The 24931-nt window shown below is 41.0% G+C and overlaps 1 protein-coding gene across 6 annotated transcripts in view; it reads right to left on the bottom strand.

The window, feature by feature from the left end:
- The window catches only part of LOC126248614 (pumilio homolog 3-like), a 179852-nt gene that overhangs the window by 991 nt on the left and 153930 nt on the right, over window positions 1-24931 (bottom strand). For all 6 annotated transcript variants that reach the window (XM_049949767.1, XM_049949764.1, XM_049949762.1 and 3 more), the window contains 3 exons: window positions 24483-24628; window positions 21011-21169; window positions 13828-13918 (listed from right to left, as the gene is read on the bottom strand). In XM_049949767.1, the coding sequence (XP_049805724.1) occupies window positions 13828-13918; window positions 21011-21169; window positions 24483-24628 (396 nt within the window). The remainder of the gene's footprint in view (window positions 1-13827; window positions 13919-21010; window positions 21170-24482; window positions 24629-24931) is intronic.

The raw sequence follows: 24931 nt of genomic DNA, 5'->3' as shown, positions 1-24931 counted from the left end.
GTTGGTAGGAAGGATCCAGGCTCCAGGTGGCACAGGCTGCGAAGCAGCACTGAAGTGAAAAATGTGTTGGGCAACTTGTAACGCCCATGTAGAATGCAGCAAAGTGATTGCATCTTAGCTTGTAAATCACATGATGTCTTTCACAGGCAGCCCTGCCTCTGATGGAATAGGTGATGACTGTGACTGGGCTGGAGTAGGTGGTGGTGGTGGTGGTGGTGGTCATGGGATGATGTATGGGACAGGTCGTGCATCTAAGTCTATTACAGGGATATGACCCATGAGGCAAGGGGTTGGGAGCAGGGGTGGAGTCAGGATGGCCTATGCTTCCATCATGAAGCTTTACTCCCAGAAAGGTTTGAATTTTTGCAAAGACCATGCTGCAACCCTTTTGGTAAGGAAAACCATACTGAATGAAAAAGTTAGCATTCAATCAACGTGAAAACAACTGACCAGCTAAAAAGGATAACCACATCCGATATTAAACCAGGCCAAAAAATGTACCCATTCTGTACAGAAGATTTTGATACAATGAATATTCACAAATGGAAGTTACACCTCAATCAGATGAAGATGATGAGACTAATGTTTCTCACAATTTGATTGCAAGCCTAACAGCTGTTGGAATATCACCATTATAATTCAAACAAATTAAGGGATACAAAAGGCTATGCAAAGCGAAAAATACATAAAGTTGAAGGTGCAATTATTAAGAATATTGCAGCAGTTGGAGGATTTGATCCCTATGACCTGGAGCAATGCTTGACTTGTTTCGATTACGACCAGCTGATCCAAGAATTGAAAGAAAAATTACACATACCAAGTCATAAAGAGACAATTCCAATTTTGAGCTTAGTTCCACAAAGCCGGCCTATCAAAAAGACTATGTAAGAATTTTGGGCTCCAGAAAGAATGGTAAGAAAGGCTAGAAAGTTAAAAGCTGAACAAGGAATATTGGCACATTCCTAAGGTAACTGTGGAAAAATGCTTTCTCAGGCTGTGAAGGCAAGAGTCACTGAGTATCTTTATGATGAAGAATTTAGCTGGATTTGTCCAAGTAAAAAGGGCTGTATTACTGTTTGAACAGATGGAGAAAAGGTTCAAAAACATGGATACTGGATTTTCCAAATTTTGTGAATTAAGGCCAAAGTGGTGTGTGACTGTAGGTGTAACTGGCTCACATTCAGTCTGTGTCTGCATGATACATCAGAATGTGAAACTAATGTTGGCACAAAATCCAATAAAAGATTATAAAATTTTACTGAGCAAAATTTTCTGTAATTTGGAAAAGGAGTGTGTGCTTCATCACTGTGAAGTGTGTCAAGGAACAGACGCTCTAAAGGAATATTTGGAAAGTGTTTTTGTAAATATTGATCCTGACAATGACAATCCAATTCAATTTAAACAACAGATTCACACTGACAGAAGTACATTTGAAACCAGAAAAATGACAGTTGATGAATTCACTGAAGAATTAGTTACAAAACTTTTGGACCTTTCTACTCACCACTACATCGCAAACCATCAGAGCAATCATTTGCAACTGACTAAAGGTCTCAAACCAGGATAATTGATTACATTAATGGATTTTGCTGAAAATTATTCCTTTATTGTCCCAAGATGCAGTTCAAGGATTTCATTGGAAAACTAATCAAGCTACATTATGCCCAATTGTCATTTACTACAATGATAATGAAGAACTGAAACACATCAGCTACTGCACAATCAGTGATTGCCTCCAACATGATACCGTTGCAGTGCAAGTGTTTTTAACTTACTTGATCAAGTCCCTGAAGTGCACTTCCACAGAAATTAAGCATATTCATTATTTTAGTAACTGTTCTGCTGCCCAGAACAAAAATCTCAAGAATTTCCTAAATCTTTGCCATCATCAAAAAGATTTTGGCATTACTGCAGAGTGGAAGTTTTTCGGGACATGCCATGGGATATCGCCATGTGATGGAACTGGGGACACAGTTAAGAGTTTAGCAGCAAGAGCAAGCCTTTAGTGTCAAATTGAAAACCAAATCTTAACACCAACTGATCTCTTTCAATACTGCAAAGCAAATGTGCATGGCACTGAATTTTATTTATATCAAAAACGAAATTATTGAAGATACAAAAATTGAACAAGGAAAGCATTTTGAGGACAGATGTACAGTTTCTGGTACAACAGAGAATTGATGAAAAGCAACTTCAGATTCATAGAGTATCAAATGATACATTGTCCTTTATAGAAAATGTTGACCGAAATGCAAAAGTAACTTCTAAAACATGCTGCCATTACTGAACTACAACCTGGCCAGTACGTTGCTTGTATTTATGATGGAAAATAGTGGATAGGAAATATCTGTAAAGTTTCATATGAAGAAAAAGATGCCTTGATTAATTTCATGTCCCCATGGAACTGCTCAATCATTTCATTGGCCTGCTAGAAGAGACATATGCAGGATTCCATAACAACAGATAATTGCAGCCATTCCAATTCCAGCTGCATCAATGATGAGGTGGCAATACAGTCTGCCAGAAGCAATAGTTTTGGATATCAGCAACAAATTTAAAGCATTCAACAACTGAAGAATTCTGCATTATGGCTTGGGATCCACAAAGAGACCCAAGTAAGGCTTGGAAACCTGCTAGATATGCACATTCAGGCTTGGGAACCTGCCAGATAGCTACATTCAGGCTTGGGAACCTGCAGTATAGAAACTCACCCGTGGCTGACCTTGTCTTGCTATTGGGTGTGGCCACTTGGCAATGGGGTTACCAGTCACTGAGATTGGTAGTGGCATAGGCACCATGGACCAATGCAAGGATTTTTCTTGAATTACAAAAAAATCTTCATAGTTTAGGTGAAATTTTTGCACCTTACGAATAGAGACACCAAAATGGAAATAAGTGTTTCTAACAGAATGAAATGTGGTAGCTGCCCATTTTGAGACACATGACTTTTAACATGGGTATAATCTGGTACATTCACATTGTTTAGAAAATTTACAGGATGGTAGAACAGTAATCAAACACACAAGCTAGGCCCTAATTCATGGAATATCAAACAGCCAGACAGACAATAGTTTGGCAAAAGACCAGGTCCGCAGTGCCCTTTCCTCACTACTCGTACCTTGTTGAACTACATGGCAAATTTGTTGTGAAATGATTTGTTGCCCACTTTGAACTGAGATTATCCCAAAAGCATTGCTGAAATTTACTTGCATCATTTATGTATTGAGCACAAAAATTGTACCACTACACCCAGTAAAAAGGGACTAGTTCTTTTCGATTAGGAACAGTGGCAGGCCAAACTTAAAAGATTTCTTTGTGACTTTTCGGTCTCCGAAAAAGTGATCTTCACAAAAATGACTCTAATAACTCAGCCAAGTTACAGATGAACCTGAAACTTTGCAGAAGTTCATGCAGGTCCCTCAGGTACAGACTCTACAAATTTAATCAAAATTGAAGATGTTCAAGCCATGAACCGTACGACACCTGACACGGAATAACCCAACTTGTTTTGAAACACTTCTGTCGGGAACTGTAGGTTATTTTACACAATATTTTACATTTTCACTGGTTCAAAAATGGCTCTGAGCACTATGGGACTCAACTTCTGAGGTCATTAGTCCCCTAGAACTTAGAACTAGTTAAACCTAACTAACCTAAGGACATCACAAACATCCATGCCCGAGGCAGGATTCGAACCTGCGACCGTAGCGGTCTTGCGGTTCCAGACTGCAGCGCCTTTAACCGCACGGCCACTTCGGCCGGCTATTTTCACTGGTGCCAAATTAATTGTCTACATCTTTCCAGTGTGCCAATACAATCTGTTTTAAGTTTATTAGACCTCAAATCCTTTTTATTCATTTGTCTTATAATTTAACTGCAAGTATTTAAACTATTTACTCAGTGTGTCTATAGAGACATTGTTAATATCAGCACTACTGATTACCCTAAATCTTGTTATAAAGCATATGAAGGAGAGTTATGTTATATGAAATTACACAGGATTTGAGTACAACTGTATAATAGATTTGTTTAGAAGTTAAAACTTTAATAATGTATATAATTACTTCATAAATAACTCAAAATCATAAGAAGGATCCCATTACATCACAACTATCACTATGAACTTCCCATAAATTCTACTTCTGTAACACAAGCTTCCAAATGCTAATCACTGCAAGATCGAAGTGCATATTTTGTATTACTTCTTAATATAAATGGCAACTTTGGCTTCCACTTCACAGAGAAGTTTGTTGTCCTGGGTAACTTAAAATACTAATGTAAATTTCTAACTCAACATCTGTGAAAAAAAAAAAAAAAAAAAAAAAAAAAAAAAAAAAAAAAAACCTACACAACCAAGCTTCATAAACAGAGAAACGAGTCACAGCCATATTGCCACACACTGCTGCTAACCAGCCAGGCAGCCATACTGCATGGTGATCTTTCAGAGTGCCTGAGATTTCCAGGCAACCAGCAATCAGTGAGCATCACACATGAGCAATCTACGAAACTATCCGTTGCCCATGCAAAGGAGCGCTACGATCTGTAGCTCGTGTGTGGAGTCCTTTAGAAATGTAAACAGTTGTGGTGTCATGCTCATCGAAAGTAGTTTGTTACTTAGTACTGCATGGCCTTCGTCCAAAAGCCACGGACACATTTTGCTGTTGGCAGATGCTTGTGTGTGCACTGTGTTTTGTTGGTGCAAATGGCATTCTTTGCAACTAAAGTTTTATTCTCTAGTTTATGTTTTATTGCTGTAAAATTCTTTGTTTGAATATTAATACTTACCAGTCACAATTACAAAAATTTATCTAAAAACAAAAACAATCAAAAATTCTTGTAATTTTAAAAAATTCGCAGGTTTTTTCTACATGAAAGATATCCCAGGCTTCCTGGGGCATATATTCCCCATAGGCTGTAAGGAAAGGACTTCTTGGTACGGAATGGGTGGCAGCTATTGAAGTGGAAGTATTACTGGTGGTTGATAGATTTGATATGGACAGAGGTACTGATGTAGCCATCTCTGAGGTGGAGTGAGGAAGGTGTCTTGTTGGGTTGAGGAGGACCAGGTGAAGCGAATGGGAGAGAAGATGTAGAGGTTCTGGAGGAATGTGGATAGGGTGTCCTCTCTCTCGATCCAGATCATGCAGATGTCATCAATGAATCTAAACCAGGTGAGCGGCTTAGCAATCTAGATGCCCCATGAGGAAGTTGGTGTAGGATGGTGCCATCCAAGTGCTCCTTGCCATACCATGGATTTGTTTGCAGGTTATGGCTTCAAAGGTAAAGTAATTGTGGCTGAGAATATAGTTGGTCATGGTGACCCAGAAGAATGTTGTAGGTTTGGAATTTGCCAAGCATTGGGAAAGGTAATGTTCAGTAGTGGGAAGGCTATTGGCATTAGGGATGTTAGTGTAAAGGGTGATGGCATCAATAGTGATAAGTAGTGTACCTTATGGTAAAGGGACAGGAACTGTGGAGAGTCGGTGGATGAAGTTGTTAGAGTCTTGAAGACATCACCTACAAACAAATCCATGTTATGGCAATGGGCACTCACAGGGCACCATCCTATGCCAACCTATTCATGGGCCATCTAAAGGAAACCTTGTTAATCACCCAGAATCCTGAACCCCTCACCTGGTTCACATGCATTGATGACATCTTCGTGATCTGGATTGAGGGTGAAGACAGCCTATCCACAGTCCTTCAAAACCTCTACACCTTCTTCCCCATTCCCTTTACCTGGTCCTCCTCAAACCAACAAGCCGCCTTCCTCTATATTGTCTGCCACCTCAAAGATGGCTACATCAATACCTCAGTCCATATCAGACCTACCAACCACCAGCAACAGCTCCACTTTGATAACTGTCACTCATTCCATACCAAGAATTCCCCTCCATACAGCCTGGCAACACGTGGCAGTCATACCTACAGTGACGAGCAATCCCTCTTGAAATATAGGAGCAGTCCAAGTGCTAATACTGTGTCTTTAAAATTTAAATTCAACATACTGAATAATTTTTTTGTGAAATTTACAGTTTTGATTTAATAGTACTGAAGCAAGACTGCTAACTAGATTTTTCTGAAGCAAGCAAAATCTGATCAATTTTGTATCTTTAGAAATTTGTACTGCATACTTTTTGGAAAGCAAGTACTTGATGACACATTTACAGTATTCAATTCAATGATTTTTATAATTATGAATAGTAATTATCCCTTAAGTAGTTAAGAATTTCTTTGTCACACACATGACGGAAAATAACAAAGTTTTTGCCTCTTGGGCATATCCTTCAATAATTTCATTTCTTTTATAAGCTCTAGTTTTATGTTCTAAAACTCTCATAATTTTTAATGATTTGTACCACATTTCTACTATAGGTCATGTTAGGTATTAATGTGTGTCCTAAATGTTACAACTGTATTTTTTTATGTTGTCCTTTTTTGTACCGATCTTTATATGTGTTCGTGCATTTGTTATCTAATTTAATTTTTTTTCTGTTATTATTATTTTAGTCTATCTTTGTTTTGTAGGTTTTGACTAGTTGACAGTCTCAAAATTAAAGAAGCTGACACTTTCTTGAAAATAACATCTGCAATATCTACTGTGTTATCAATTAAAATGGTTCAAATGGTTCTGAGCACTATGCGACTTAACTTCTGAGGTCATCAGTCGCCTAGAACTTAGAACTAATTAAACCTAACTAACCTAAGGACATCACACACATCCATGCCCGAGGCAGGATTCGAACCTGCAACCGTAGCGGTCACGCGGTTCCAGACTGAAGCGTCTAAACCGCACGGCCACACCGGCTGGCCCTGTTATCAATTAAAACTACAATATTTTCTCTCTTTCTGGGGATACACAATGTCAAAGACAGAAGTGCAAGTTCGATGCAAAAGATGCATAAACGACCAAAACATGAAAAACCAGATTTTCAAAATAATAAAACAACCGCATCTCACAATTAAGGAAGATAAAGAAGAAAGGCATGACTGAAACTGAGCTGGACAAACTCTGAAAGCATGAGAGAAATCAGAAGAGACTGCAGAGGTCAAAGAAATGGGGCGAAAAAGTTTAAGCAGCGATCTCCCTCTGCCTCATCATAAGACTCTGTGGGTCCACATCAATGCCTGCAGTCACTGGCAAAGGCCGTATGGACAACAACATGAGCATTGCCCAATTTACAAAGGAAGAAAATGGCAGTTTTAACATGCTTAGCAGAACGTGCTCGTTTGTCGCTATCAGCCACAGAAATGCATCATTCTCATACAAAATCTGTTGTGTACACAGTTCTGCGTAGTCAGCGCGTACACAACTTTCCCACTAGAGCGTGCCCCGCTAAGCACAACAGCGCAGGCGCAGCGCTCGGCCGTCTCCACACTACGAGATGGCGCTGCCTTAGAGACGGACCAAATTCTGCTTCTGCCGATCCGCGTATTAATCTGTAACGCAGCCAATGAGATTGCTGTTAACATAGAACCTTTTCTCCTCGCGGATCACACTCACGCAGTGGTACCTGAATGCGTGAGGTATTATAACGAGTGCACATACCTCCGTTTAGTCAGTCTGCATTTATCTGCACCTGTCTGTACCAGTCTATAGTCAAGTTTCAGTCTGCACCTAAGAAGATTACCATATTCCTGTACATAGCCATGAAGATAAATGTATAGACACTTTTGTCAAGTATCAGAGATATATGTGAGAATAAGATAAACGTACCAAGACGAAAGGAACTTCAGATTGTCAATTGTAAATAGCATCCAGAATCAGGTTACGTAAGGTTTATGCTTGTTACTATTTTAATAAATGCGTGTGAAAATTAATCAAGTTCTGTTTAAAGTTGGTCACCGTCATTCTGCTACTCTAAGCGTGCAAGTGGCATTTCTATCATCTGACCTAACGGCAGAAGATAAACACGCCACCATAAGACCACGAGACATATTGCTGACACTCGCCTACCGTATTTACTCAAATCTAAGCCACACTCGAATCTAAGCCGCACCTGAAAAATGAGACTCGAAATAAAGGAAAAAAAAATTTCCCGAATCTGAGCCGCACCTGAAATTTGCGACTCGAAATTCAAGGGGAGAGAAAAGTTTTAGGCCGCACCTCCAAATCGAAACAAAGTTGGTCCATTGTAACATGAGACACAATTTACGTCGAATGAATGACGATACAGCGACAGTAGTTTGGTTCGAGTCGTAAGCTTAGCAGTTACGCTTTACCAGGCAGCCATTGCTATGCGTCAGGCGCTCCGTCCGTATTTATACGAGTACCCTTCCTTTTTCACGTTCTCTGTCTGGTTTGAATCGATTGCTTATTTTGCTTTGATCTGATAAGTGCCGTTTTCTTTGTTATAGGTGTTCACGTCATCCTAAGCTGAAAATGCATTACTGTACTGTGTCATGCATTATGTGTCGCATTCTGATGTGCGTGTTTACGGCCTGTCGCCGCTCGCGGCACGGCTTGCTTTTGTGCGCGCTACCGCCGGAATCATCTCATTAGCGAAACAATGGCAAGAGACTGCTATTCGTTGTTACTTACGCTGCTGCTTTCTTTGATAATGATCAACAAGAACCAAATAATAGACTGCGTATGATAGAACATGTTCTGAACGAGAGTTCGGCGAAAATTTTTCTCCGTTTGAAAATCTTTGCGGCCGCATCTTTAGTACATCAAATTCTGCACAGAAATTAGAGTCATCTTAGATTTAGAAATCTAGTCAGTTGCCGTGCTTCATTTCTGACTGTATCACATTAGGCATAAGAATAATATGAATATAAACATGACACGATACGTATATTCTTCCGCGTTTGCTATTGTCTCACTCTAGTTTCGTAGTTTATTAGGCAGACAGGATTTAAATGAGATAGCAGCAAACGCGAAAGAATACATGGCAAAATGTTTATATTCGATTATTCTTATGGTGAAGAGAATACTGCATGTGATTCACATTTCATCAGGTTCCTATTAGCAACCATCTCTTCTCACTGGTAGGAAAAAATTCAGAACGTAGAGTTGGCCATATTGACAAACATCCTAAACAGTCTTGCCAGTCGGATTTTCATAGTACATTGAAATTCTGCTACATTCGAAGATGAACAATACGGAATTTGTATTTACTTCGTTGGATAATGTATGAAAATGCAGTGGTCGAAACTCGGGGCGGAGAAAAAAAAAGCTCGTCTTCCACCTTTCTTTTTTTTTTTAATTTATTTACTGACGCAGAGATTTTGGCGAAAGTATTTATCTTTGTGCCTACAAAGCATACCTGTGTAGCACTACATATATTCGACAGCAGTAGTTATAGTTGTAGCGGCACCTACCAACATTTTTTAGAACTTCGCTTGCTTTGCACTCGATTCTAAGCCGCAGGCAGTTTTTTGGATTACAAAAATCGGAAAAAAAGTGCGGCTTAGATTCGAGTAAATACGGTACTTCGTTAGAGCGACAAGTCAAATAATCTGGTTGTGTGTGTACCGAAGGTCTTACAGTACGCACACCACAAAATCCAATGTCAACCATTCAAAAGTGAGAGATTCCTACTTCAGGCCAGATATTGTATATACATGCCCCGGAATTACAGACTTTATCACTATCTGCGAGAATGGAATCAAGAAAAAGTCACGAAAACACACTGTTCTTGAAAGAATTGTTCCTAGTTTTTAAAGAAGAAAACCCAGACCTCATTATCAGTTTCTCAAAATCTTGTACTTGCTACCAAAGAATGTTTTACTTCTGAAAAGTACTGCATCCGATCAGAGCAAGTGCAGAAATAGTGTTTTCTTATTTAACAAAAAAAAAATCTAACGAGATAAAACTAAATGATCGAATAGAAAATAAAAAATAATTGAGTAGATTAATTAGTGTTTTAAGCTTTTAAAAAAAAAAGAATCTCACGAGATAGAACGAACTGATCTCAACTAAAGACAGTACACAGAGTATACCCAGAGACTCCCAGAGTACCCAGAGAATACGAGAGTACCCAGAGAATCCCAGAGTGCATCCCAGAGTGACCCAGGGAACTAGAACACTAAGAAGAATTGCTTCTCGGCTTTTAAAGATTAAAACTCAATAAATACCCACCCACCTCCTCGGGAGTCGTAACTCCCGCACCCTAAACAAAAATAAGAAAGGGAAGTATATACAATGTTATAAACGTGCTTCTGTATCTTCAGGTACAGTGAAGCATGGCTGTCTGTACTGTGCGGCAGCCTCGAGTCGAATGAGCATGCTGTTGCCTCACGAGCGAGACTGGGCCCCCTCCATGCCCGCTGATGACGCAGCCGCTGACGCCGCTGCTGATAACAACGCACGGCAGCCAATCAGCGCCAGACCGGATGAGCGTTGGCCGTACCAGAAGTATTTTTCTCAGCGGATCGCACCTAGTTACAACTAAGCGCGATCCTCCAGCTCTGGCGGCAGCCAAGCGAAGCTCGTTCAAGGTTATCCGCCTTTCGTAGCTGCAGTGTCTTCACTTAGCCACTGCAGCTACCAAAGGCGGGTGACCTTGAACGAGCTTCGCCTGGCTGCCGCCAGGGCTGGAGGATCGCGCTTAGTTCTAACTAGGTGCGATCCGCTGTGAAAAATACTTCCTGTGCGGCCGACGCCCATCCAGTCGGTTGCTGATTGGCTGCCGCGCGTTCCTATCAGCAGCGGCATCAGCCGCTGCGTCACTAGCGGGCATGGAGGGGGCCAGACTCTGTGCTGAGGCAACTGCACGCTCATTCGACTCGTAGCAACCACATGGTACAGACAGCCATGCTTCACTGTACTTGAAGATACAGAAGCACGTTTATAGTTCTGTACATTGTTCTCTTTCTTATTTAAGCTTAGGGTGCGGGAGTTACGACTCCCGGGGAGGTGGGTGGGTATTTTTTTTAAATTCATGTATAGATGTTTTAATATTAATTTAGATTATAATTTAGATTCTTAAAAGAGAACTACACATTAATCTTGCCAAAAGCCGAGAAGCGATTCTTCTTAGTGTTTGTAGTTCCCTGGGTCACTCTGGGATGCTCTCTGGAGTTCTCTGGGTACTCTGGTATGCTCTCTGGAGTTCATTCTATCTTGTGAGATTTTTTTTTAAAAAAAGGTTAAAACACTAATTAATCTACTCAATTATTATTTATTTTCTATTTGATCATTTAGTTTTATCTCGTTAGATTTTTTTTGTTAAATAATAAAACACTATTTCAGCTACTGAAGCATCTTTATCTTCTATGGGTTGCAGGGGTTACGCATTTCTCCTCCTTACAAGAGGCATCACAACAACGTTTCACCAGGCAACGCCGGTCAACTGCTGTTTGTGTATCAGAAATCGGTTGGAAACTTTCCTCATTTCAGCACGTTGTAGGTGTCGCCACCAGCGCCAACCTTGTGTGAATGCTCTGAAAAGCTAATCATTTGCATATCACAGCATCTTATTCCTGTCGGTTAAATTTCGCGTCTGTAGCACGTCATCTTCGTGGTGTAGCAATTTTAATGGCCAGTAGTGTAGTTAAAAATGTGGGTCACTTTAATGTTACAATAATGTAACTTTAACAAATAAGTTATTATTATGTGTTTTTTTTTCTTTTTTTTTTTTTGGTAACCCAAGAAAGAATGAGAATTCACACGGTGTCCCACACATGACAACAGAGGCCACATGACAGAGGCCACATATTTACTTTTGCCAATTTGTTCACTCTTTCAAATATAATACATTGAATATGTAGCTAATATTATGTAGTTTTAACAAAAACATCTATTATAGTAAAATGGTCTTAGGTTCACAGAGTTTTTAAATACAACTGAGAAAGAAAAATTCCAGGTCCAATGACCAAGTCCCATGCATGACTGCTGAATTTCCTTCAGTATTTCAGCATACATTCCAAAAATTAATCCATGTAAATAACAGAGTTCTTTCTGGACAATTTTCAGTGGCACATTACTTGGTTATTACATTCTATTTTTAAAGCATAATAATACAAAAAGTACCATTAAAAAGGGTGCAAATGTCCCACACATCACCACACTGATGCACCCACTGACTGAAATTACCCTCCCAATCTTGCACAGAAACAGATCTCCTGTGCCTTATCTCTCCAGTCACCCACCACCTCCCAAATACCCTCCATCAGGCCACAGAGGAGCATTCCTCTAATGACTCAGTACCACCCAGCACTGGAGCAACCGAATCATATTCTCCACCAGGGTTCTGACTACCTCTTGTCATGTCCTGAAATGATAAATGTCCTACCCACTATCCTTCCCACACCCTCGCACAGCTGTATTCCGCTCCTCACCAAACCTATTCACTCCTGCTCCCAACCCCCTGCCTCATGGCTCATATCCTGTAATATACCCAGATGTAAGACCTGCCCCATACATCCTCCCACCTACTTCAGTCCGATCACAAACATCACCTATCCCATCACAGGCAGGGCTATCTGTGAAAACAGTCATGTGATCTACAAGATAAGCTGCAACCACTCTGCTGCATTCTATGTGGGCATGACAACCAACAAGCTGCCTGTCTGCATGAATGGCAACTGACAAATTGTGGCCAAGAAACAGCTGGACCACCCAGTTACTGAGAGTTCTGCCCAATACAGCTTTCTTCATTTCAATGATTACTTCACACCCTGTGCCATCTGGATCTTTCCTACCAACACCAGCTTTTCTGAACTGCACAGGTGGAAACTCTCCCTGCGCTATATAGTACATTCCGTAACCACCCTGGCCCGAACCTTCATTAGTCACTGTCCTACATCCCCTTCCCTGTTCCCACTCCAGCACTACTCAAGTCTTCTATTCCACCAATGCACCCACAGTCTTTTTAATTCTCTCTTTTCCCACTCACTTTCCTCTCCCCTCGCCCCTGTCCAACCTCATGACTGCACCTAGCTGCCCTAACCTCTCCCCACCCCATCCCATCCCTGTATGCTCCCACAAACAGCACTTTATCATCCTCCACTTCTAACCTGCTATCCCTCCTCCTCCCCATCCCAGCCTCCTCCTTACCCCTACCATGCAGATTGCTTCTCCCATCATGCACAGTTGCTTGCAGACTGGCTTCGGCAGCCAGAGACAGTGGTCGTGTGTGCGTGTGCGTGTGTGTGTGTGTGTGTGTGTGTGTGTGTGTGTTGTCTACTCCAGAAGAAGGCCTTTTGGCCAAAAGCTTATCTGTTTAGCAGTCTTCTTTGATCTGGCATTGATAGAGAGCCTCATTAAAAAAAATCACCGAATTCTTTCGAGTAAAATATGTAGAGTAACTATACTTAAAAAATTATTTTTACACTTCTATTTTTCATGAAAAATACATATAAATAGTAAAGATTAAAGTTTAATGTCTCAACAACATATGGTTCATAGCAGACCAAATATATATTGCATCTCCAAAAATATTTATTTATTGTGCCTACTATTGTAGTTTCAGTTCATCTCAATTTTCGATATAAAATGCACTTCGTTCAAATGGCTCTAAGCACTATGGGACTTAACATTTGAGGTCATCACTCCCCTATACTTAAAACTACTTAGACCTAACTAATCTAAGGACATCACACACATCCATGCCCGAGGCAGGATTTGAACCTGCGACCGTAGCAGCAGCGCGGTTCCTGACTGAAGCACCTAGAACCGCTCGGCCACAGCGGCCAGCAGTGCACTTAGTGTCCATTTCTACAGTGTCTTGTTAACACTTAGTAAATTAATTTATTCATATTAATAGGAACCCAATCATTTTTGTATGTTACTCCAATCCTATTAGCGAAGATATCATTTCATTGTTGGATATATATAAAACTATGTTACACTCCAGAATGCATTCAGACAAGCAAACTTACTTAAGAAATATGACGATGCCTGCTCTGCCTTCGACCCATGACTTAATATCCTCTTGTGCCACAGCTGACAAGAAGAATCCACTGAATGTAACTGGAAAAAAAAAAAAAAATCATCAAATTCCGTATCGTACACCCTCAAAAATATAATACTAAATCAGTTAAAACTTTTTATTCATGATCAGTTTGCCAATGCCCATGAAGATAGATAGAGAGAGAGAGAGAGAGAGAGAGAGAGAGAGAGAGAGAGTGAGTGAGTGTGTGTGTGTGTGTGTGTGTGTGTGTGTGTGTGTTTTGGGGCTTATGGGCAGGCACTCAGTGGCAAGGTTATCAGCGCCCTTAAAGTCATGAAAACAATCGAATGTGGCTAGAACCTGCGAAATTGTTCCACACTCATACACTAGAATCGACCACAAAATCACTGTATTTCACATGCACTAAAACAATGGAGATAAAGTAAAAGTAGCTATACATGAGATAAAAACACAAGTGAAACGAGAAAGGAGCTAAAACCAAGGCACAGATAAATATCACTAGCAGACTACTCACAAGAGATATGGGTGAGCCAGTTACCGTGTTAACACATTAAAACCATCTCCTTAAAATCTTGGGAAGGATGTTGGACAGTTCAAAAAACTTTAAAGCACAAACCAACTTCATTTGAGAGTTACTTAAAATAGAGGGCAGATCTGCCAGAAAATCCACCGCAGCCCGCTGGTCAGAAAATAAAACACAGTCCAATAACATGAGGCACACAGTGATCTGTACGTCACAAGCACTATCATTGGAGAGTCCTCTCGCTGGAGTAAAAAGCCATGCATCATATGGCTGTGGCCTATGTGAAGACAAGAAGAAGGCCATCGTCCCGTCGACATGGCTGGAAGGAGGTATGCGACGTATGAGTTGTGGGCTTTACTACATGGAGCTTATAGTCAGTCACTTCCAGCCACTTGTCTTCCTATCGATGCATGACTTTGTACCTCAACAGCGAGGTGATATCATGCAGGGGAATGGCACAATGAAATACCTGAGGATTACGACATGCCTCCTTGGCTGCTAGATCTGCCCTTTTGTTCCCCCTAACATCCATATGTCCTGGTATCCAGCAGAAAGACCCCTCCTTCCCAAATTGTTGTAGCTGGAAGAGGGCATCCTGGATATTCTGAATTACTGTGGGTACAATTGTTCACGAGAGTAAAAGGCACTAAGACAACTGGACCAGACAAGATATTTAGCACTGCACAAATGTCGCCTGCAAGATCGCATATAGTTCTGCATAAAACACAGTAACATTCTTGAAGCAGTTGGATCTTGAGGACATGATCCAGGAAAATGACAAAGCAACCAACACAGTGCCCCCTGCTTAGACCCATCTGTAAAGACAGCTACATAGTTGTGGTGCTCACATAAAAAGTCAGGGGGGAAAAAAAAAAGAAGAAGAAGAAGAAAGAAAGCAGGAGTGCAATCTCTCCTGTATTGTACTAAATCTGAAATAATGCTGGGCCTCGGCGGTAACCACGGTGGTAGATGGGTAAAACCCTGGACTTGGGGTTGTATATGCTCCACACTGAATGACTCCTGCACACACTGCACGCGGATCCCGAATGGCACTGTGGCTCATGGATGGTTGGGGAATAGGCATTCCAGAGGCAGACGAGCAACAGCATGATGGGTGGGTGAAGTCAGAGCTGCGAAGAACATACAAGCCTGATGTACCATGAGGAGCTGCTGCTAGATGATTACTGGCAGTTCCCCAGCCTCAGCACACTGACTGGGTATGAGACTGGTCCTGTAAGCACCCACAGCCAGTTAAATTCCCTGATGGTGGACAGTGTCAATGATCTTCAAATAAGAAGGCCTCAGTGATCCATACACCATGCACCCATAGTCCAGCCGCCCACTCTGTCCGCTCCCCAAGACCTGTGGCTAAGGCACTTGATTATGTTCAGTGCCTTCAAGGTTCTGGCTTTCAGTTCTATCTGGTGTGGCAACCATGACAATTTGGAGTAAAAAATGAGGCCCAGGAACCTCACTGAGTCTCTAAAATGTAGGATAGTGTCCCTCATATGCAAGTCAGGCAAATTAAAAATAGGATGAGAATGATTAAAATGCACATACACACACTTATCTACAAAAAAACTGAAAACCCATCTTTGCAGCCCGCTCCTCTAATCCTCGCACTGTAAGTTGCAACTGACAGCTCATTGTTGCAACACTGGAGGAGGAACAGAAAATAGCAAAATCGCCCACAAATAAGGAGCATTGTACAGGACTCCTTACCATAGACATACTGTTTATGGCTATGGCAAAGAGGGTAACACTTAAAACACTGCCCTGAGGGATACCTTTCTCCTGCTCAAAACGATCTGACAGTGAGTCACCGAATCTGGTCCTAAAAAACTGCTGAGACAGGAAAGACAATATTAAGATAGGGCAGGTGGCACGAAAGCCCCACTGATGCAGTTGTTTGAGGATACACTGTTTCTAAGTAGTGTCGTACACCTTACTGATATCAAAAACATGCTAATAGAGTGTTGTTTATGTGGGAAAGCCTGCTGAACAGCCGCCTCTAACATGGTCATGTTCTCAACAGTGGACCCAAATCTCTGGAATTCACACTAAGAGTGGCTAAGGACTTAACTGGCCTGTAACAACCAGACCAGACAATGGTTAACCATTTGCTCCAGGGTCTTTCCTACATAGCTCGTTAAGGCAATACTCCAATAACTACCGGGACACGTGCGGTCCTTTTCTTGGTTTGAGGAGAGGTATCAGCAGTGCCTCTCTCCACGAGTTGGAGAAGTTACCTGTCTGCCATATAAGATCAAAACATGTGATGAGGAGTTCCTTTGACATTGCTGGCAAATGCTGAGGTACGCAGTACAGAATTTGGTCGTGACCAGGTGCAGTATCACGAGTCTCAGACAGAGCAGATTCCAGCACCCACATGGAGACAACACAGCTATACGTCTCACAATTGTCAGATCTAAAGTACAATTTTCCCTTATCTACAGTCTCATGGTAGCAATGAAACATTGATTCCTGGCTAGCACTGGCAGTAGTTTGTGCAAAATTCTCTGCCAGCATCTGAGCAATGTGTCTGGGCACTATTTGGAGACATCCCTGTTTCAGCACTGATAGACAACTGTGTTTACCAGAAATCCTCCTTGTGGCTTCCCTTACTTTTGAAAAACAAATGGAGTGATTGATGTAGTCCAGAAACATTTACCATGACCTTTTCTTGCTCTCCTGAATTATGCGTCGAACCTTGGCTCTTGCGAAACAAAATGCTGTGAGATTCTCCGCTGTGGGGCAGTACTTAAACTAAGTGCTGCATGCCTGGCCCTGATTGCTGAGTGGCACTCGCCAGTCCACCAAGGTACAGGTTGCCTCCGAAGACGGCAAGAGGACTTTGGGTTGAATAAGTCACCAGCATGAAGGTTGGATAAGTCAGCAGCATGAAGGTTGGATAAGTCAGCAGCATGATGGATCACTTATGTAATGTGGTCCACCCATTCCTGGAAACTGTTGTGGTGTTCTAACACAGCAAACTGCACCAACAGCATTCAGTTAGCCCTGATAAACATTCATTTTGGTGGCTGCTCTTCAGGTCCATCCAATAGGTGAATGCGGAGTGGTAAGTGGTCTCTAGAATGAAGGTCATCAGTGACTTCCCAATGAACAGTCTACAAGGGCTGGTGAGCAGAAAGGGGAGGTCAATGGTTGAGAATGACCCAGTGGTAGCACAGAAATGGGTGAGAGTACCTATGTTGAAGATGCAACGCTCGTGAAAAATCATGAGGCTCTCCAAAGCCCAACCCCAAGGGCAAGTAGAGGTCAAGCCTTACAAAACGTGATGGGCATTGATTTTTCGCAGCAGGAGATAAATGGTCGCGGGAGTTGTTCTACAAGATCCGTGAGAGCCTCAGAGACTATTGCATCTTGCGGAGGCAGATAAAGGGAGCAAACTGTGATCCTCTGACACACATGAATTTCAACGGCAATGGCTTGCAGGTCAGTAGCCAGGGGGAGAGCAGAGGAGTGGTGTGTGGTATTGACAAACACTGCAACCCCTCCCTTGGCCCTTTCCCCATTCAGATCATCCTTGCGATAAAACATATAACCCTGCAGTACAGGGTCATCAGATGCTTTAAAATGTGTTTCCTGCAAACACAAGCACAGGAAGCATTGCTGTGATAGGAGTTTCAGTTCCTCCACATATGTCCTGAACCCATTAATGTTCCATTGTATAATGGGAGCCATCTATCATGGTGTAGTACTTTAAGCTTGACTTTCTGCTGGGGCAGCAAGCCCACAATGGGTGGAGGCTCAATCTTCAGGCGAGGTGATTGCCCCAGTCTGACATCAAGTTCCATTGCTTCCGAAGAAGATTTGGGAGAGATGTCAGATAGGATGACATTGAAATCATCAGACTGTGTACCTCCTGTCTCCATCACTGGGCAATTCATCACCTTCGACTTCCGATTTTTTGTCTGAGGCGGCTTTGGAGCCACAACTTTGGAAGTGGTGGGGGTGGGGGTTGGCAGGCTTGAAAGGAACTGCAGCAGTACAAGTGCATTAACAACTGCAGGTGCTAGTGCTGATACAGCAACCTCCGTTTATGTAGTGGCATCAGTTTTCTGCTTCTTGGCTTCACAATATGGGATGCGCTTTGTTGTTTTGATCTCCTGGATCTTCCATTCCTGCAGTCCCTACTTCACACTGAGTGATCGCTAGAGCAGTTAACACACTTTGGTGGAGAGGAACAACCAACTCCATAGAGAGCAGCTCTACCACATTTCCCACAAGTGGCATCTCCTTTACAACCAACAGTAGTGTACCCAAAGTGCTGGCATTTAAAACACTGCACTGAGTATGGGAAATAAGGCTGTACACTTAGGTGCAGGAAACCTGCCCTGACATGCTCTGGTAGTTTGGTGCTGTTAAAAGGTAGGTCTGACTGGACAAGATCACCATCCACCAGTTTCATAATGTTTTGCACATCAGCAATGCCTTCCCAGGACCACTCAGCTATCAGTTCTTATTGGGGAAAGTCAACCAGATTTTTGCAAGTCTCAACACCCTTGCTGTAATTCAAGGTATTGTGCAGTTCAGTTTCATTTGCATACTCCCCAAGGCATTGAGCTTTTTGGAGGGTCTTCATTTGTTGGTAATTTGAGGTTTTGACCAACAGAATCCCATTTCGCTAACACTTGATGGATTTTAATGTTCGAGCAAGGCCCTCCAAAACTTTTTGTATATTAAATGGTGAAACTCTGTCGAAACTGCCCTGTTCCCTTTTAACTATGATAAACACACTCTGTGAAACTGGATATGTTCTGTTACAAGTGACTGAGTGAGGAGGACAGGCTATCTGAGCACTCTTGTTAGACTTCGTGTTGTTGCCTTCCAGTTGCCCACCCTTTCCAGTGGGAGGTGGAAAAGAAAATTTCAGAGGATCCAGTTTGGTCCTACGAGCAACTAGGGAAAAAAGGGCCCACTCAGACAGGGCCCTGTGTGCCTAAATAAGCCTTATACAACTGAGGTGCAGCAGATTCCCCAGAGGTTTCCTGCTAATGACTGTTCCACCTCAACAGTCACGCATCTCATCAGCATGTGGAACACCTTAAGATGAGGATTTTTTTTATAGACTTTTTTACCAACTTCATGGTCTGGGGTGTCAAGTCAAGATCTCCGTTCCCTGTGACACACAACGTTACACTACAGCATCGCAAGATGGTCCCTGAAGTACGCCCGGAGTTTACAGTGACAGGACTGGCAGCGCTTACCAGTCCCCAGCTCAGGAATCCTGGAGTCGCCAATCAGCAAATGAATGGTCAGCCCTTGAGGGCATGAAGAAGCAGAATTCCCCCCCACCCCCCCACCCACAGGGGTTGTGTGAACCTTATAACTGAAGAATGTCTTGTTGCTAAAACACACACACACACACACACACACACACACACACACACACACAAAACACTAGTGGTACTTTTATGAAGAGATAAAACAAATTATAAATTGCAGCTGTAAGAACGCAAGGTCAGAACATAGTATGAGTGTGAGCAATCTTTGATGTGAGGATGCATGTTAAAACTGAAGAGGATGCTTTACAATTGGGAGGAGGGAGGGGGGGGGCAATAGTATACCATTCAGCATACATATCTAAAAAAAACTGATTACACAAAACAAGGGCTCCAAAGAACAACACAGATATAAAACCATAGTGCAAAGCTGCCATAGCAGGTAAAACAACAAATCTAAACAGACTAATGGTAAATATTGCTCACCATCTTTCAGAATTCCTCCATTATAAAGTCAAACAAGACAGTCAATATAAGCTGCAGACAACATTTACTTCATTTTGTCAAGCATCACTTTGTTTGTCCCCCTCTTCATCCACCACTACTTGGTTCATTTCTATCAACCACTTTCTGTTTCCTTACTAATCAACACCACTGAACCACTCAAACTGTTCAATGGCATGCCTAATTTGTTCTCCTGTTTTGCTTCCATGCATATCACTGCTTTTCAAATTTGTTTTCCCTTGCCCACCTGTCAAGCTTTGATGTACCCTCCCAAAATCCTAAAGTTTAATGTTGATTACAACATTAATACTGTTAACACACACTTTCTTTGCTGTTGGGTTTCAAATAACAATAATGTTTGGTCAATAAACACTGGTTCTGATTTTAGAAGGAAAATGTTAGAAACTGACAATTGTTTTCTATAAGGAAACTTCCCAGAATTTATGTAAGGTAGTTACAGAAATGTCAGGATTGCTGGATAAGAATCTGAAACATGATTCTTTGAATTCCAAATCTGGAACTTCGTTATTGTGTAGAAAAAGGTACTAATATTGGTGTGTTCTCTTGTGTACTGTAAACTTTCTTGTTCCAAAATGCAGAAAGGCTCCAAATTTAACAAATAAGGGACTCTTAACACAGTACCCTATTTCAATTAAGTGACTGTTTCCTCCTCTTCCTTGTCATATCAAATGCTTGGAGTTTATGGTCCCACTTAGTGCCTTGATCTTCTAAGTGGAAACCATTGCAGACACCTATTGAAGACTAAAGAGATAACCTCTTTTCCATTAGAAAATTGGCATTGCAAGCAACAAAAATCCAATAATTGCTTTACAAATATGTTACAGTTACAGTAGAAAGGAAATAGTATGTGCTCTTACTTTCATTCTCTTGAAGACGCTGTTTGTCTGACTTTATCAGTTGTTTCAACAGCCATTCCAGCTGTGAACTGAACTCTGGGCCCCTGTCTACTAATACTCCAGGTTTTTCCTTGCACACAAAGTGTACAATGTTTTTCAGTGCTTTCTCTAATTCGGTACCTGCAAAGGAAAATAAGACAAGTGGATAATATTCATGAAGAGTATGAACTTTGTATGAAAATAACTAGAGAAATGTAGCCTCAGATATGGTAGCAGAACAATTAACACTTCATCATACAATTATGAGCACTGGTGTGCTCACATGGAAATTGAGCTTTATGAATATTATTCACAAATAGCATTCTTAATCACTATGTATTCAAGTTTACACATAACAAGCAGCCATGAATAAGATTCTACAAATAATTTTCCATTAAAATTAACAATTTATCATATTTATGTATGATTTTACAAAGAGTAATTCAGTGCAAGAGGCTAAGTTCAAATTATGTGTTTCATAAAAAAGTACTCAGTAATTTCTCACTCAAGACCATGTTGAGTTCCAAATTCAGTTCCATCAAATCTGTTCTGTATTAGTTAGCATTATGATACATATAGCTGTAGATAGTTATATTTTATTTTGAAGTGTGAGATGGATTAATTTGTATGGATCCTCTTATTTCTGACTGCAACTGTGTTGCAGTTGACTTTTCATATTTACATGTATGTTTCTGTTCTGGGGTAAATTATCACTCCATTTTTATTTTGCTGGTTAGTTATAAAAGACACCTAGTCTGTGTAACATGTTACAGGCTTGACAATTTTATGTGGGGTGAAAGGATGAGGAGGAGGGGGGGAGGGAGGGGGGCGGGGGAAGGGACTGTTAACATATGAAACAAAATTTTTATACCTTCAAATTTCACATCACTAAAATCAAGAACAGTTTGACCAAAATAATTCAGTTGTATACACTAGTTTTAAAGGTAACACAGGAATAATAAACAGTATAAGCAATTGGTCAACTGTTTACAGACATGCACACAAAAAACTGAAAATATATTACTTGATCTTTAATTAAAATGACTTACAAGAGCATTTTCTTCAGTCAGGTATCTAATCTAGTGGGGAAAAGAACATCTTGTATATAGGCAAATAAATTGTGAACAGTATGAATGATCCAATACAGAAAGAAAATAAATATTAAAAAAGATCTTTTCAAAGGAATACACAGAGACATTACACAAGATCCCAATAAAGAAAGACAGTGTAAGATCCTTTCCTTTACTTTTCTTTCAAAAGACGAACAGTTAACAGCCCAACCCAAAGTTCATGAAAGTTTGCACAATCTTACACCACGAGTGCCACACTTCATTAAAAAGTCCTAAGTCTGGCTCTAGAGTCCAATGTGGTGCATAAACTATGGAAAAATGGAAATAAAGTCCCATACTGCTTGACAGAGCATAGGGGAATGATACAGGAGACCCGCACCGCCGTACTAGGCAAGGTCTTAATGGAGGCAGTTTGCCGTTGCCTTCTTCCGACCGTAATGAGGATGAATGATTATGATGATGATGATGATGATGATGATGATGATGATGATGATGACACAACAACACCCAGTCATCTCGGGACAGGTGAAAATTCCTGACCCTGCCAGGAATCAAACCCGTGACCCCGTGCTCGGGAAGCGAGAATGCTACCGCTAGACCAGGAGTGGTGGACACATAAACCATAACTAATTTAAAATAATAAGCATTGGTTCTCTCACAGACAGTACACAACCACCTGCTAAGTACAGGATTTTTTTTAAAAAAATTATTATTTATTTTTTTAAGGGGGAGTGCAGTCAATAAAATTTTTATGAATAATATGTCACACTGGCTGTCATTACATGGACTAGAATACTCTTTTAGTTTTGTACTCTTCACTACTGCACAGTGTGAGCTATGTAGCTATTTTCAGCTGCTTAGTATAGCCCATCAAATTGGATTACACTATTCTTTATATTTGCTATAGTGTACTACATAAAACAAAACATTATTACTGTAAAATTCGTAATTATGACACTGTGAATTACTTTCATTTCAAGAGAAATGTAAATATGACCTCTTTATGAGCCCTGGATGAAGAATAAGGAAAGCAATAACCTTTCTTACCTTCCTGCCATTCATTCATGCACCATGTCACAGTTGCTGCTGAACAAATAAAGATAACTAGGATGCTATGATTCTTCAGTTTCTCACAGTTTCTTTGTTGACTGAACAGTCCACGGTTGTACTGCCATTTCATTGTGACAACGGGCATAATATTTCAGCAATCCGCCAAGTCCACCCCAAGGGTGCAGTCGAGGAGGTAATTGCTCTTTATTTTTTTCCTAATAATGTGCCGGTGTACAATGAGAAGGCAGTGACTGCCTCTTTCTCCATGTCTTTGTCTGTCTCCACAGGCAGTACTATAGACAGGGCTGCACACTGCGCACAATCTGTTATTCCAAGTCACCCTTTTTTCAGACATGGTACTGAGGTGTTCCAGTTCCTGTGTGCTAATATTTTAGTATCCTGTTCCTCTTCGCATGGTGATGGCAGCTGTGTGTGTGTGCAAGTACAAGTCAATGTGTGTTTTCTTCCGATACATACTGTGACCCAGAGTGCCATCTGCTCTGCTCTGGACTTGATGTCAAGGACTGATAATCGTCATTCTTCAAATGGTGACCAAAACAGAATGCAGACCACCATTCCTCGATGTAAGGGTCAAGAGAAGAGATGACTGCACCCTGTGCCACTGTGTCTATCTGAAGAAAATACACACTTACCTGTACCTGCATGCAGATAGCTGCCACGGCCATCAGCTATGCAGCTGAAACTGTGCAGTGGTGCAGAGTACTAAATAAAAGGATATTTCAATGTATGTAATGACAGCAACTGCAGAAGATTGTTGTCATTCCAAAAATAAATGCAAGTTTTCACAGTGGCTAACACTTGGTACAAATCTGTGAAGTCCCACATCAGTTTTCTAAACTCAAATATGCTGTGATGTACAATTAACTGTTTGCCTTAAAAGTTAAGAGAATAACTACATTTGTGGCAGCCACACACTTATGTATCAAAAGTCTTTGGTTTGTATGCAATGGTCAGTCCCCCCCCCCCCCGCAACCATCTCAATGTAGCATATAAGTTATAACTGTGCCTCACGCTGTTTTGTACATCCCCCAAGATCCCTTTACTTACAGACCTGAATATATATGAGCAGATACCAGCAGTAACTGCACTTGAAGGCAAACAAGTTAGCTGCTTATATTCCTTTGTCATTAGCTGCACATACAATCATTAGCGACTGGCCGTCGCAAGTGAGATTTCTTACCTAAAAATTAAAAACAACCTTTTTCTTTTAACAACAATTGCTTCCATCATGACCATGATTTTGTCCTCAAGAATGTCTACCATTTTTCTGGACCTCCCGCAAATGCAGCAAAATATTACATTTTACCACTCACCTTCGATGACACAAATTGCTTCATAACACAATACAGTTCGACGACCATCAGATATCCAGTAGGATAGATCAGTGTTGATATCTTCCAAAAGAGGTTTAATGAGGGGTTCTAAAAGCTCTGCATGTCTTACTTCATCAGACTTCTTCCTAAAAAACACAAAATATAATGCAATTATGAGAAAATTACAAATATGAAAATAGTGCAATACACCTTAAAACAGAAGTGATGCATTTTGTTGTAAGTGCCTCAGAATCTCAATTTGATATTTTTTTTAACCATTCCATTAATCACCAGCCAAACCACCACACATACTAGGAGCATGTTTATTCACCGTTTTTATTGTCACTTTAAGTTACAATGCCACAAATCTGACAAATCCCACTATGAATTCTAAAATATTCTGAGTAACTCGTATGATACTTATGACACATAGTTACTATGAAGTAACT

Source organism: Schistocerca nitens, chromosome 3 (assembly GCF_023898315.1).
Source record: "Schistocerca nitens isolate TAMUIC-IGC-003100 chromosome 3, iqSchNite1.1, whole genome shotgun sequence".
In the NCBI taxonomy this organism is placed as follows: Eukaryota; Metazoa; Arthropoda; class Insecta; order Orthoptera; family Acrididae; genus Schistocerca; species Schistocerca nitens.
This window is presented reverse-complemented; position numbering and strand designations above follow the sequence as displayed.